Source organism: Dryas octopetala, chromosome 8 (genome assembly GCF_963921425.1).
Source record: "Dryas octopetala chromosome 8, drDryOcto1.1, whole genome shotgun sequence".
Classification (NCBI taxonomy): Eukaryota; Viridiplantae; Streptophyta; class Magnoliopsida; order Rosales; family Rosaceae; genus Dryas; species Dryas octopetala.
In genome coordinates, this window is record NC_141373.1 from 19,229,124 (window position 1) to 19,241,701 (window position 12,578).

Consider the following 12,578-nt stretch of genomic DNA (forward strand, 5'->3'; position numbering starts at 1 on the left):
CCAAATACTATGACTGGTGATTCAACGGGTGAAAATTTACGTAAAAGGAGATGTACGTCACAAGTATGGGATCATTTCACCAAGCGTATCATTGCCAGCAATATGAAAGCTGTTTGCAATCATTGTAGTGGGATGCTACGAGGGAATAGCAAGAATGGAACAAAACATTTACATGATCACATCAAATGTTATCCTATGAAGAGACAAAGAAGCATATCACAATCAATCTTGAATCCTACAAGGAGTGGTACTGGGAGCTTTAAACTTGGTACGTATAACTTTGACCAAGACAGTGCAAGGAAGGATCTTGGTGTTATGATTATTATCCATGAGTATCCGATGTCCATGGTTGATCATGTTGGGTTTAGAAGGTACTCCCAAACTTTACAACCATTATTTAAGGTTCCTTCTTGGAATACTATTAAGAGTGACATCTTCAAGATTTTTGAGTTTGAAAGAAATAAAACAATGAAGCTCTTGGATACCAATGAAAGTAGAATTTCCGTTACTACGGATATGTGGATATCTAGCAATTAAAAAAGGGGATTTATGACTGTCACTACTCACTTTATTAATGATTATTGGAGGTTGCAAAGTCGTCTTGCGAGGTAAATTTATTTAATTAGTTGCTATAATTATTTTAATACGTTATGATGTAATCAATTCACTAATTTTTCTTTTAATTTGAATGATTTTTTGGTAGGTTTGTATATGTACCAAGTCCACACACTGCGGAGGTACTTGTGGATGTTTTGGTGGATTGCTTGTTGGAATGGAATCTCGATCGTAAGGTATCCACTTTAACGGTAGATAATTGCACAACCAATGATGCCATGATTGATATAGTTTTGGGGAAGTTGCCTTCTAGTTCACTTTTGTTGCAAGGAGGCTTTTTTCACATGCGTTGTTGTGCGCACATTCTAAACTTGGTGGTGAGAGATGGGTTAGATGTTATAAAAGACAACATTGAGGTTATTCGGTCTAGTGTTGCATTTTGGATCGGAACTCAAAAGAGAGAAGAAAGGTTTATCGAGGCGGCTCGACAATTAAGATTGTCAAGCACTAAAAAGTTGGAGCTTGATTGCAAAACTAGGTGGAACTCTACATATTCCATGCTTATCACTGCATTGGAATATAAAGATGTTTTTCCACGGCTGAAAATGCGTGAGTCTCTATACAAAAAAGTGCCTATAGTGAAGAAGATTGGTCAAAGACAAAGGTGTTAGCTGAAAAATTGAAGCTTTTTAATGATGTGTCTGAGTTATTTTCAGGGTCCAAGTACCCTACTGCCAATCTTTATTTTCCAAATATTTGCAAGATTAGGTTGGCAATTGAACAGTGGGTTTTGTCAGATGTGACTGAGGTGAAAGAAATGGCATCAAATATGCTACCAAAGTTTGAGAAGTATTGGAATACTATGCATCACTTGATGGCAATTGCAAGTATCTTGGATCCAAGGTATAAGATGATGTCCGTTGAGTTCTATTTCCAAAAAATCTATGGAGGCGAATCTTTTCTTAAGATTGAGGAAGTTAAAAAGTTAGTGTATGACTTGCTTAGAGAGTATCAACAAAAACCTAGTCAAAGGCATCAATCTTCTCAAGATTCTAATGCTAGTGCTACTGTTTCACAAAATGTTTCACCTGAAGTTGATCAAGAGTTTCTTGAGTTTTTGGCTATTTCTTCGAGCACTCACAGTGTGAGGTCAGAGTTTGACCAATATCTAGAAGAGTCGCTTATACCATTGAATGCTGATTTTGATATATTGGTTTGGTGGAAGACAAATGGGGTCAAATATCCTAAACTGCAATTGATGGCTAAAGATATTTTGGCTATTCCAGTTACTATAGTAGCTTCAGAATCAGCATTTAGTACAAGTGGCAGAATTGTGAGCCCTCATCGTAGTCGTCTTCATTCAAAAACTATAGAGGCCTTGATGTGTGCTCGAGATTGGCTATGGAAGGAGATAAAAGGTAATTTGAAAATTGTTTTAAGGTATGCTAATTAATTTGTTTTAAGGTTTTCTAATAATATTTTTTTGTTTTGTTTTATGATTAGAATCAAACCCGAATGAGGTAGAAGTCATGGAATCTGAAACTTGCGTTTCAACTAATGATGATTTTGACATGGAGGAGGTACGCAACTCATGATTGAATCATTGATGGTTTAATTAATGAAGTGTGACTATTCTAACTTTATTTTGTTTTGATTGTTTAGGTTTCTTGCCTTGCGCGGGAGAATTAGCTCATTATATGATTAAAATGTAAACCTTTATGAAGTGGCCTAAGGTATCAGTATGTTTAATCTTTTATTACATTTCTCTTGGTTCAGCAGCCAGCAGGTGATTACAAATTTACAATCATATCTCTCTTGGTGCAGGTTTGCAAGTTTGGAACACATTTTATGATCTTGGAGAATTAAGCATACTCTAACCATATATGAGTGATGTACTGATGCCATAAAGGAAATATCTAAAGCATGTTTGAAGCTTGATGCCATAGATGTGTTTTCTTATGAATTGATGGATGTATCATGTATTTAGTTTTATTCATTTATGGACTATTAGAACATTAATTTGTGAGTTTGATGCATTGAAACATTAATAGTATGTTTGCAACTCTGCAAGTTTGATATGTATTATGTTAAGAAAGTTTGTATTGAATCTATTGATACTAGCAGGTTTGTATTGATATATTCATCAGGTTTGAATTGAATAATATTACTGCCTGATAGCAGGTCTGTAATGCTTATTGATATGCATTATGTTTAGGGGAAAAAAAAAAAAAAAGTGGTTGAGGCGGGGATTCGGGGCGGGTTCGGGGAAGCCACTCCTCGGCGGGGTCGGGGACAGGGAATCCTCATTTACATAGTCGGGGATTTGGGGCAGATTCGGGGATTCAAATAATTTCGGGGGCGGGGGATGGGGGTGGCACCCCCGGCCCCGACCCGCCCCGTTGCCATCCCTACCTGCACCGACCACCAGCCTACCCTCACCTCTTTATCCCTGCTCTTGCCCTCTGCCGTCCACCCCTGCCGTCGAAACCCACCAAAACCTAGCCCCCTCCTCTCTTCCTCCACATCTTCAGCTCCTCTCAAATCCCAACCTCTCTAAAACCTAGCCTCCCCAAAACCCAGAAATCTCACCCAGTCGAAAACTTAGGCAAAATTTTGAGAATTTCGGAGAAATCATCGAAATCTAGACGAAATTTTGTTGATTTAGTGTTAAAATTTTCATATCCTTGACTGCATCTACTGGCAAGCTCAGTTAAAAAGTGAGTTTTATAAGAAGGTGGAAGCTGAGAGTGGGGGTATTGGTAATTATTTTTAAAATGTATTGACTTATGTAATATAATATATTTACTTTAAATTTTTTTATTTAAAAAATATATGTATATTTTTTGTAACGGGTGAAAAGAGTTGTGTCGTGTTTATCCATTATCTTTTGTGTCATGTTCATATTGACATTTTTTTCATCCGTTAGGTTAACAGGTAGTATCGTGTTTGACCCGAACCTGTCAAAATAAGACTCATGGTATAGCGTACATTATTTACTTTTAAACAGTGACTTAAAAACTTAATTATTTTTTGGAACGAACACTGAATTAAATTTTCTACAAAGTTTGCATAAACAATATGCTACAAATAGGAAAAACAATATGAAGACATCAAAGTCCGCATTCAAAACTCAGGAAATGTATAAAACCTGGATCTTCCCTGCATTTGAATAACAACAAAAGATTCTTCTCCGAGACCTGAATCTTCTTCTCAGTTACAAGCACTCACAACACAGAGTTCCGGTGAGCTTTCTCTCTGTGGTTCCGCCCTGAGCTTGATTCAATTGTAAATTCAATCGCAAATCCCTCTGATTCTCTTTAAAGCTGCAAACTTTATAATATTCATTGGTGTATGTTACCCTCTGATACGGAAATTGCTCGATCTCTCTGTGTAGTTGGTCATATTGTTCTCTAATTGTCTAATATTCATGTCCACCATTGCGTTTTTGCTTTAAATTTTCATCTGGTTATGCTTAGTTTCCATTCCTTTCCATCCCCGTACGCTGGATTCATACTATAATGAGTGATTTTCCATTTGGGTCTGGAAATCCTAAGTCCTTCATTGCATACCCAAGCAGTGACTTTGATTTAGAATCTGGAACCATTAGAAGAACCCGAAAGCATAAGCATTCGCCATACCATCCCCTCAAAATGATTAGGTCTATTGGAAACCGCCTGCAGTATTATTGCAGGCTGAACCCACTTTTAGTCTTCCTCATCTCCTTGTCACTTGGGGTCACAATCCTCTTACTTTTGTCTCTATTCGAGAACCATTTTCGAATGATAAACGAGTATCAAAGTTTTGACATGAGTTCGGGTAGTTATCCATTCCCAAATCTCCAGAATCTAGTCATGGTTGCGGGGCATTCAGTTTATACTAGTAGCTGTGGGAAAGTTGATAAGGAGGATTCTTGGTTTTTGGAGTCTTATCAGAAGAATCCGGGTCAAGCTGCTACTTTTGTGGCACATATACAAGAGGGAATTGAAGTTGCAGCCAAAGACAATACAGCTCTTCTTCTGTTTAGTGGTGGAGAGACTCGGAGAGATGCCGGTCCTCGGAGTGAGGCACAGAGTTATTGGGCAGTTGCTGAATCAAAAGGATGGTTTGGTGAGTTCCTGCATTTCTCTTGTATTTGACATGTTTTGGTATGCCTTGTTTTTAATGTGATTACTTTATATACTAAGAGCTAAATGACTGCCGATTGTTTGAAGAATGAATTATAGGATGCTGTTTAAAATGGTTCTCATATAGTTGATGTTTATACTCTATTTTTGTTACACCATTGTGTGCAGACGTCTTGATTGCAGTAGTTGTGCCAATAATTTTTTATATCTTTTTGGGTGGTCACTGACCTGAAGAATGACCTAAAATTGAGTTTTGCCAGAACCTGGATGGCAGTTCAGGAAGTTATTAAGTTATGGTGAATTTTAATTTTGACAAATTAATTTTATGCTATTTCATGCATCTAGGTTTAAAGCATGCTTTCATTTCCAAATATTTTACAGTTGAAATTTAACTTGAAGAAACTCTTTTTTAGAATTTTAGGAGAGAAAAAGAAAAGAAAATATGAACTGCCTTTGTCCTCCTTTGGTGGAAAAAAGGCGAAAATAAGATGTTTAGTTATTTCTGGTGATGCATTGGGTTAACTTTAGTAAATAAGTGCCAAAGAAGAAAGGGGAAGAAACCTAGTTCATTAGTGAATACAAGATTTAAATTTTATATTCACTAAGTTTAAGGCTGAGAAATATAACTAATCATATTGACATGAATTTCCTGAAGTATGGTGATTAGTGACAAAGTTGTCATGTTGACTATGGAAATTACTTCCATTTTAAACCCTTGGAGAACTTGAATTGCTGGTCAAAAATTGTTTTCCTTTTTGTGTAAGGTAATGATTGCTACATGGAATTTCTATTTGTTCACAAGGTTGCTAACAAGATAAACCCCTTGCAGTTTTCAGCATTGAATGTCTTATTAGCAATTTCCATTATTAAGGCTAAATTATACCAACAGTCTGCAAACTTTACCCCGAGTCTCACTTGAGTCCGCAAACTTTACTTTTAGATTCTTAGTCCACAAACTTTTTCCACATACCCACTTCAGTGCACTCCATCAAAAGTCAATCATGTGCTTGTCATGTGCAAATATTTAGCGTCAATTTTGAGAAAAAATTGATGAAGCAGATTGAAGTGAGTAACATGGAAAAATTTGTGCACTCAAGAATCTAAAAGTAAAGTTCGCGGACTCGAGTGAGGCTTGAAGTAAAATTCGCTGACTGTTGCTATAATTAACTCTTATTATTTTTTATTTCTTGCTTTTGGATGAATACCTTGATGTCATATGAAAAATTTAAAAGTATCAGTGCATTTATTTGATCTCTTGTGGATATCCGTAGAAAAGTTGTGTAAAGTTCATATTAGATTTACCTGAGTCTTGGATTCCATTTTTCATATTTTTTTCTTTTTGCTTTTGGATGAATACCTTGATGTCATGAAATATTTAAAAGTATCAGTGCATATATTTGAACTCTTGTGGATATCCGTAAATAATGTGTGACAGTGTGGATGGGAATTTCCAGTAGGATTCGTGATGACATGCGTAATCTGGTTCTGCCCAAAGGGTAACTTGATTGAAATGACAAGTCAGGGCCAAATAGGTCATAAAGATGCTCCTACTATATGTTCAACCTTTTGGTGAGTCATATATTACATAAACAGAATTACAATTGACTAAATAGTATTTTGGAAGACTCTTCTTACTTTTAACGGAAAAATGCAGGGGGAAAAAGAAGACGAGTAAAACTAAAGAGGACAAAAGGGAATGAAGGAAGCTTTTGCTTCTGAAAGTTTTATTATTTGCACCTACGGGTATCAACACTACCCAGGCTTACTATTACTTCTAGTACTGTTGCAGTTATTACCACACTTCAAGAAACTTTACTACCACAGACCACCCTTTTGCCTCCACTTCCTCCACCATCAAGACCACTTCTAACCTGTAACTGATCCTACTACATCTATCACATCCACTGCTGCCATCTCTAAAAACGTTAGCAAATTTCCACACCGTTCCGTTCATTATCACTTATGAAGCACAGATACTTCATACAAAACTTGTTCCAGTATCCGATATGAATGCTGCCTTGATACACCCTCAATATGCCTTAACATGTATCTATCCATATCCATTTGACCTTTTGGATAGTTTGACTTTTGGATAGGAGACGAAATGTCACAGATGCATGTTTTCAATTTTTTTTAAAGGGTGTCTGAGGGTAATTTTAAAAAGTTTTGTCATTTCTTTTAATAGGGTCTAGGTAGTTATACAAAGTTGAAGGTATATGTGAGAAAAGAACATAACATAATATATATGTATATATATACACACACACACACACACATCTAAGTATGTATGTATGTATGTTTAATATGACGGTGATGATGACTGAAGTTAAAAGAACGGATTTATGGTTCTTAATTTCTCAGTGTTGTAGTCATTTTTATTTTTTACAACATATATAATGTGTTTATATATTATTTTGTTGCACTATCTGTATCTGTGCAACATAGATTACCACCCTTTTCAACTGGTACAACCAACCAACCTTTCATTTAGTAGTGCATCCAATCTCTATGACAATGCTTGCAATCACTGTTTAGTGTTGTGGCCACCAAAGGTGGCATTTTTACTTAATAAACTTTGCATAATGGTTTACTTGTGCATATGCTCTATAGGTAACAGGTTAGTTTTCTTGCCTTTTGAAGTTACTATAACAGAGAATGGTGCCTGTTGTAAGTTTTCCATCGTTTTCATCATTCTCTGTCCAAGGGCCCAACTATTCCTGTTGTCAGTGGCATAAAATTATGTATACATGCAATACCCTCTGTTTTTTTGGCCTATCACGTTCTGTAGTGGATTAATCTTGGGAAATAACTTAAAGTAATCTGGCGTATGCATAGGGATGGAAATCTGACTTTCTTTATTTAGTTTTTATTATTAGTATTTTAGGGGTTTTATTATTATTTTCTCTTTCTCCTTCTATTATTGCATCTTCTCCCTAAGCTGCTCATCCCGCTTCTCTTTTCTTCAATCTCTTTCCCTCTTTTCTTCTATTTCTTTCTTTATTTTTCTTTCTCTTCTCACTCTATTTTCTATCTGCGTTCTACTTCTAGTGATTTCTTGCTATGTTAAGCTGATTTTTTTTTTTTTTCAGTTTTCTTATGCTGCCAAATAAATGTTCAATTTTTCGTGCTATTTTCTTCTTCTCATTATTTGTAATAGATAGTGATAAGCAATCGGGTCTGATACTGATTGTAATGTTTTATTCTTCCTTTTTATCTTTTATTTTTTCTCTCTCTAGTGTCAAGTTCTTAATTTCTGTTGCAAAGGGGAAGAAAACGTGATTGTTCAACCTTCATTTATATGCACGTTGAACCATCATTTATTGATTGCTTATCCCGTATTCAACTTATGCCATGATGGTTTATTTAGGCAAAGAAGATTTGAGACGGAGGGCACTCACAGAAGAGCATGCAAGGGACAGCTTTGAGAATCTTCTCTTCAGTGTGTGCCGATTCCGAGAACTTACTGGCACATATCCTCATAATATTACTGTAAGCCCATTCTACTTAACATGTTTTTTTCTTTTTCTGTTTTTGTTGAGAACTACAGGTATGATGTATTTGAGTCTTGACATAGATGAAAATATCATGGAGAAACAGTTAAGCACCCTTTAACATGCAACTGTGTAGGCTGAACATATATATCTGATTACGAATGTACTGTTAAAATTTCTTTCACCAGCACATTCATGAGTCATGTGCAGATGTGATTGTATGAATGACTTCCCAGAGTTTTCTAGATGATCAAGAAAAACTGGCTGTAAAAATATATTGCATATCCCAGACAAGAGCTATAAGCCAGTATATGGATCATGTGATACAGAAATGCACGAGACATCTCCCTCCCTCCCTCCCTCCCTCTCTCCCTTTGAAACACAACTTATAATTTCTGTACGAGTTGCTTTAAACATTAAATAGAGGACTGTTCTGCATCGTGAGTATTGCACCAACCATGTTGAGCATTCATCCATAATTGGTTAAGAGGACACATACATTCGTTTGTCCTAGCTTTTCTTTGAGTTTCTTATTCTTAGTTTCTTTTTTTTTTGATAAAGTTTGTTGGTTTACCATTATTCCCAGGAGCTTAAGCTGTTAAGACACATGGGCATCTTGACACCCACTAGAATTAGGAGGTTTCAATTGCGAGGATTCAAATTTAGATCTCCTACTCTGATACTATAATAAAGTTTGTTGTTTACCGATGTTCCGAAAACTTTAAGCATACAAAATGTGAGCAAATCTGACATATTGTTTGCAAACCAGGTTGTAAGTTATGATTTCAAGGAGGAGCGATTTGCACATCTACACCGGTCTGCAATTGGCTTTCCAGAATCAAGGTTCTTCTATGCTGGTACCCCGGCAACTTCTACTGCGAAAGAAGCAGCTCAAAAAGGAGAAGCACTGGTGCGGGCTCAGTTCCATGAAGATCCATATGGGTGCCGAGGTTCACTTCACAGTAAAAAACTAGGGCGTGACCCGTTTCACCGTACTATTCCCTATCCTACTGGGTGTCCTGAAATTGAAGGTCTTTTCAGATATTGTGGGGCAGCTCCTTATCCAGGCTCCCTTCCTTGGTCTTAGTGAAATTTATCTGAATATTCTACTCACATAAACAGTCAGAAAGGGAGTCCTGAATCTCACATAGTATATAATTTTTATCTTTCTAAACAATTTTCTTTGAATCAATTTTAAGATATATGAAAAGAAATGTTTGTTCAATGGTTTAGTGAAATATATTTTAGGGCACTTTTGAAATAATGGAGTTAATTGGTGATAATTCACCCTTCATGGTCTTGACTCTTGAAGTTATGAGATCTCTCAACAAGTTGAGTTTTGGTGGATAATTCTCTAAATTATCACGTTGCTAATGTAACATCAGATAGCTAGAATAGTGTGTCATTGTTGCTGGAATTTTACCCTATATAATGATATTATCAATTTTAATAGGCTATGCTGTAATCCAAGAGATTATACTGCCATACAACAGAATGCACTTGATGTCAAGTGGATGGAAAAATGAAAAAGCAGATGTCAACCCCATAGGGGTATAATTGTATGTCAAACTGGGCATGGATTATTCGTTGGTGCTGTACTTCTGTGACATTATTGATTGTGACAGCTTGTTAAAGCTACCCTGGGTTCCTCAAGTACGGGCAAGTTGGAGCTGCCTCTTCACCGGAACTGTCAAAGCTTGCACCCTTCAGAAGACCTCCAAGAAGTTCACCATGGTCGAAAAAGAACACGACTTTCACAATTTTCCCAGGTTCATCTAACTATAACAAAACCTCTGGGATCATCAGTTCCATGACAAAGTAGCTAGAGGAAGAAAAGGTGAACGCTAGAGGATTACCTCAAATCTTGCAATCCCAAAGAGTTCAACTATTTCTCCAGTAGGAGCATGACCTTGAAAGGACCTTCCATTTAACCCCAGTGCCTGAACTTGTATGAAATGACTGGTGGACCAGAATAATGAACATGGAGGATCTCTAGTGCAAATCTGGGTGGGAATGCAGTTGTTTTTATAGTCTCCATTTCCCATGTCTTTACCAGGTTCTACACTTGTTCTTAATTCTAGTGAACCAGAAGGCCATATCTTCCATCAAAATAAAACAAAAATAATTATATACGTTCAATGACACCGATCCTAGTATACCTAATTAAGACTTTCCGCATGTTGCATCTTAATAAGCACATGATGCATTTATCTCATTTATTTCAACTCTTGTTCAATGTTTCAGTTTAAGTTCATATTTGGTATTAATTAGGTTCATATACTGTCATAAATGTGGGTTAGCCTATTCATGGAAGGTTGTTCCATGACCTCGATCTCTATTTAAATCCCTTTTTTTCATTTGAAGATGGACATCAAGAATTATTCAGAATGATCTCTAAACTTAGCTTAGTGAAGAAAGTATTCTTTATATCCTTCAAATCTTATCTCCTAGGTGGATTCCTTAGAGTAGCGAGTTACCTATCATTGAGTACTCACTTGAAATTTCGTAACATGATTTTAATGCCATTTGCAACCCCCATGCCATTTGGCGAAAGAGGTGTATCATAAGTCATAACATGGGAAAAGATGAGGAAAGAATTAAAAAAAAAGTTCATGCCAAAGAATTTTTGTCAAGAATCTTTTATGAAGTTTCATAATTTTCGGCAAAAAGACTTGTCTATAGAAGAGTATACATTAGAGTTTGATAATCTGCAAATGCTTTGTGACCTTGCTGAACCTGAGGAGCAAACCATTGCTCGTTATCTTGGGTATCTTCGAAATGACATTTGCATCATCGTCCAACTACAGCCATATTGGACCTATAATGATGTCGTGAAGCTATCTATGATAGTTGAAAAACAGATTAAATAAGGTCGTGGTAACACCTTAAGGTCTTGGTCCAAAGAAATCAACGCTAACCTGGGATCATTGTCCACTTCCAAACCTGTTGCAGCCACCAAAACAGGTCCAGTTTCAAAAGCAGCACGCAAGCAAGACGTGGTAGCTAGCAAGTAATTCTGGTCGTCCATCCGGTGTTTCAGGTGTCAGGGAATTGGTCATATTGCGTCTGATTGCCCAAATCGGAAGATAGTCTCACTTGTGGAGGAAGTTGAGGAGGAGCCCATTGAAGAAAATGAACCAATCGGAGATGAAGGTGCATGATTGATGAAGAAGAATAGATCACCTATGGGGATCATGGCAAGAGCTTAGTCATTCGACGAAGTCTGAATGCTGCCCATATTAAAGAAAATAATTGGTTAAGCAATAATATTTTCCATACAAGATGTACTGCATTTGGAAAAGTTTGCAATGTCATCATTGATGGAGAAAGCTGTGAGAATGTGGTAGCTAATACTATGGTGGAGAAGTTTAATCTGAAGATAGAGAAGCATGCATCTCCAACCCTATAAACTCTTTTGGCTACGCAAAGGGAATAAGGTAAAAGTAGATCAAAGATGTTTGATTGAATTTTCTATTAGTAAGAACTATAGAGATGAATTATGGTGTGATGTTGTTCCCATGGATGCTTGCCATTTGTTACTTGGTAGACTTTGGCAGTATGATCGATAGACTTGTAATTCATGATGAGTTCAAAAACACATACACTTTTGAGAAAGATGGAGTAAAGATCATCTTGGGGTCCTACCAGGTTAGAAGGAGTTCATAAGCCTTTAAAAACTGAAGGAAGTAATTTTCTTTCAAAATTAATATGAGTTTCTTTGTTGCATTGAGAGAGAATAATGCAGCCTACGCACTTGTGGTGTTGGAGACAAGCAAAGACCATGTTAAAATCCATCCACTGCTGCAACCATTGCTTTAAGAATTTGAAGACGTCATTCCTAATGAAATTCCATCATGATTACCACCAATGAGAGATATACAGCATTGCATTGATTTCGTTCCTGGAGCTATTATCCCAAATTAATAAGGCAGCTTATAGAATGAACCCAAAAGAATTTGACGAGTTACAAAGGCAAGTGGAGGAATTGCTGGCTAAAGGATTGTTGAGAGAAAGCATGAGTCCATGTGTTGTCTTGGCCCTCCTTGTACCAAAAACGATGGATCATTACACATGTGTGTGGATAGTAGAGCAGTGAACAAGATAACAATGAAGTACCACTTCCCTATCCCTATTCCCCGCCTTGATGACTTTCTTGACCAACTTCATGGAGCAACAATTTTTTCCAAAATAGATTTGCGAAGTGGATACCACTAGATTCACATGAGGTCTAGAGACGAATGAAAGATCGCTTTTAAAACGAGAGATGGTCTATATGATTGGATGGTAATGCCCTTTGGATTATCTAATGCTACAAGTACATTTATGCGACTCATGAATTACATTTTCAAGTATTTTATTGGTCAATTTGTGGTTGTGTACTTTGATGACATTCTCATCTACAATAAAG

The 12,578-nt window shown here is 36.6% G+C and overlaps 1 protein-coding gene and 2 pseudogenes across 1 annotated transcript; all 3 read left to right on the forward strand.

Annotated features, from left to right (window-relative positions):
• The first annotated feature begins 315 nt into the window (after nt 1-315).
• LOC147277812 (zinc finger BED domain-containing protein RICESLEEPER 2-like) lies at nt 316-2,244 on the forward strand (annotated as a pseudogene).
• A 1,408-nt stretch (nt 2,245-3,652) lies between these two features.
• On the forward strand, nt 3,653-9,470 carry LOC147277813 (uncharacterized protein C57A10.07). The gene is made up of 3 exons (XM_086254516.1): nt 3,653-4,662; nt 8,047-8,168; nt 8,940-9,470. Exons 1-3 carry the CDS (start codon nt 4,074-4,076, stop codon nt 9,255-9,257), a joined length of 1,029 nt encoding a protein of 342 aa, XP_086110642.1. The 5' UTR covers nt 3,653-4,073; the 3' UTR covers nt 9,258-9,470.
• Nucleotides 9,471-10,812: 1,342 nt separating this feature from the next.
• LOC147277814 (uncharacterized) lies at nt 10,813-11,882 on the forward strand (annotated as a pseudogene).
• Nucleotides 11,883-12,578: the final 696 nt, after the last annotated feature.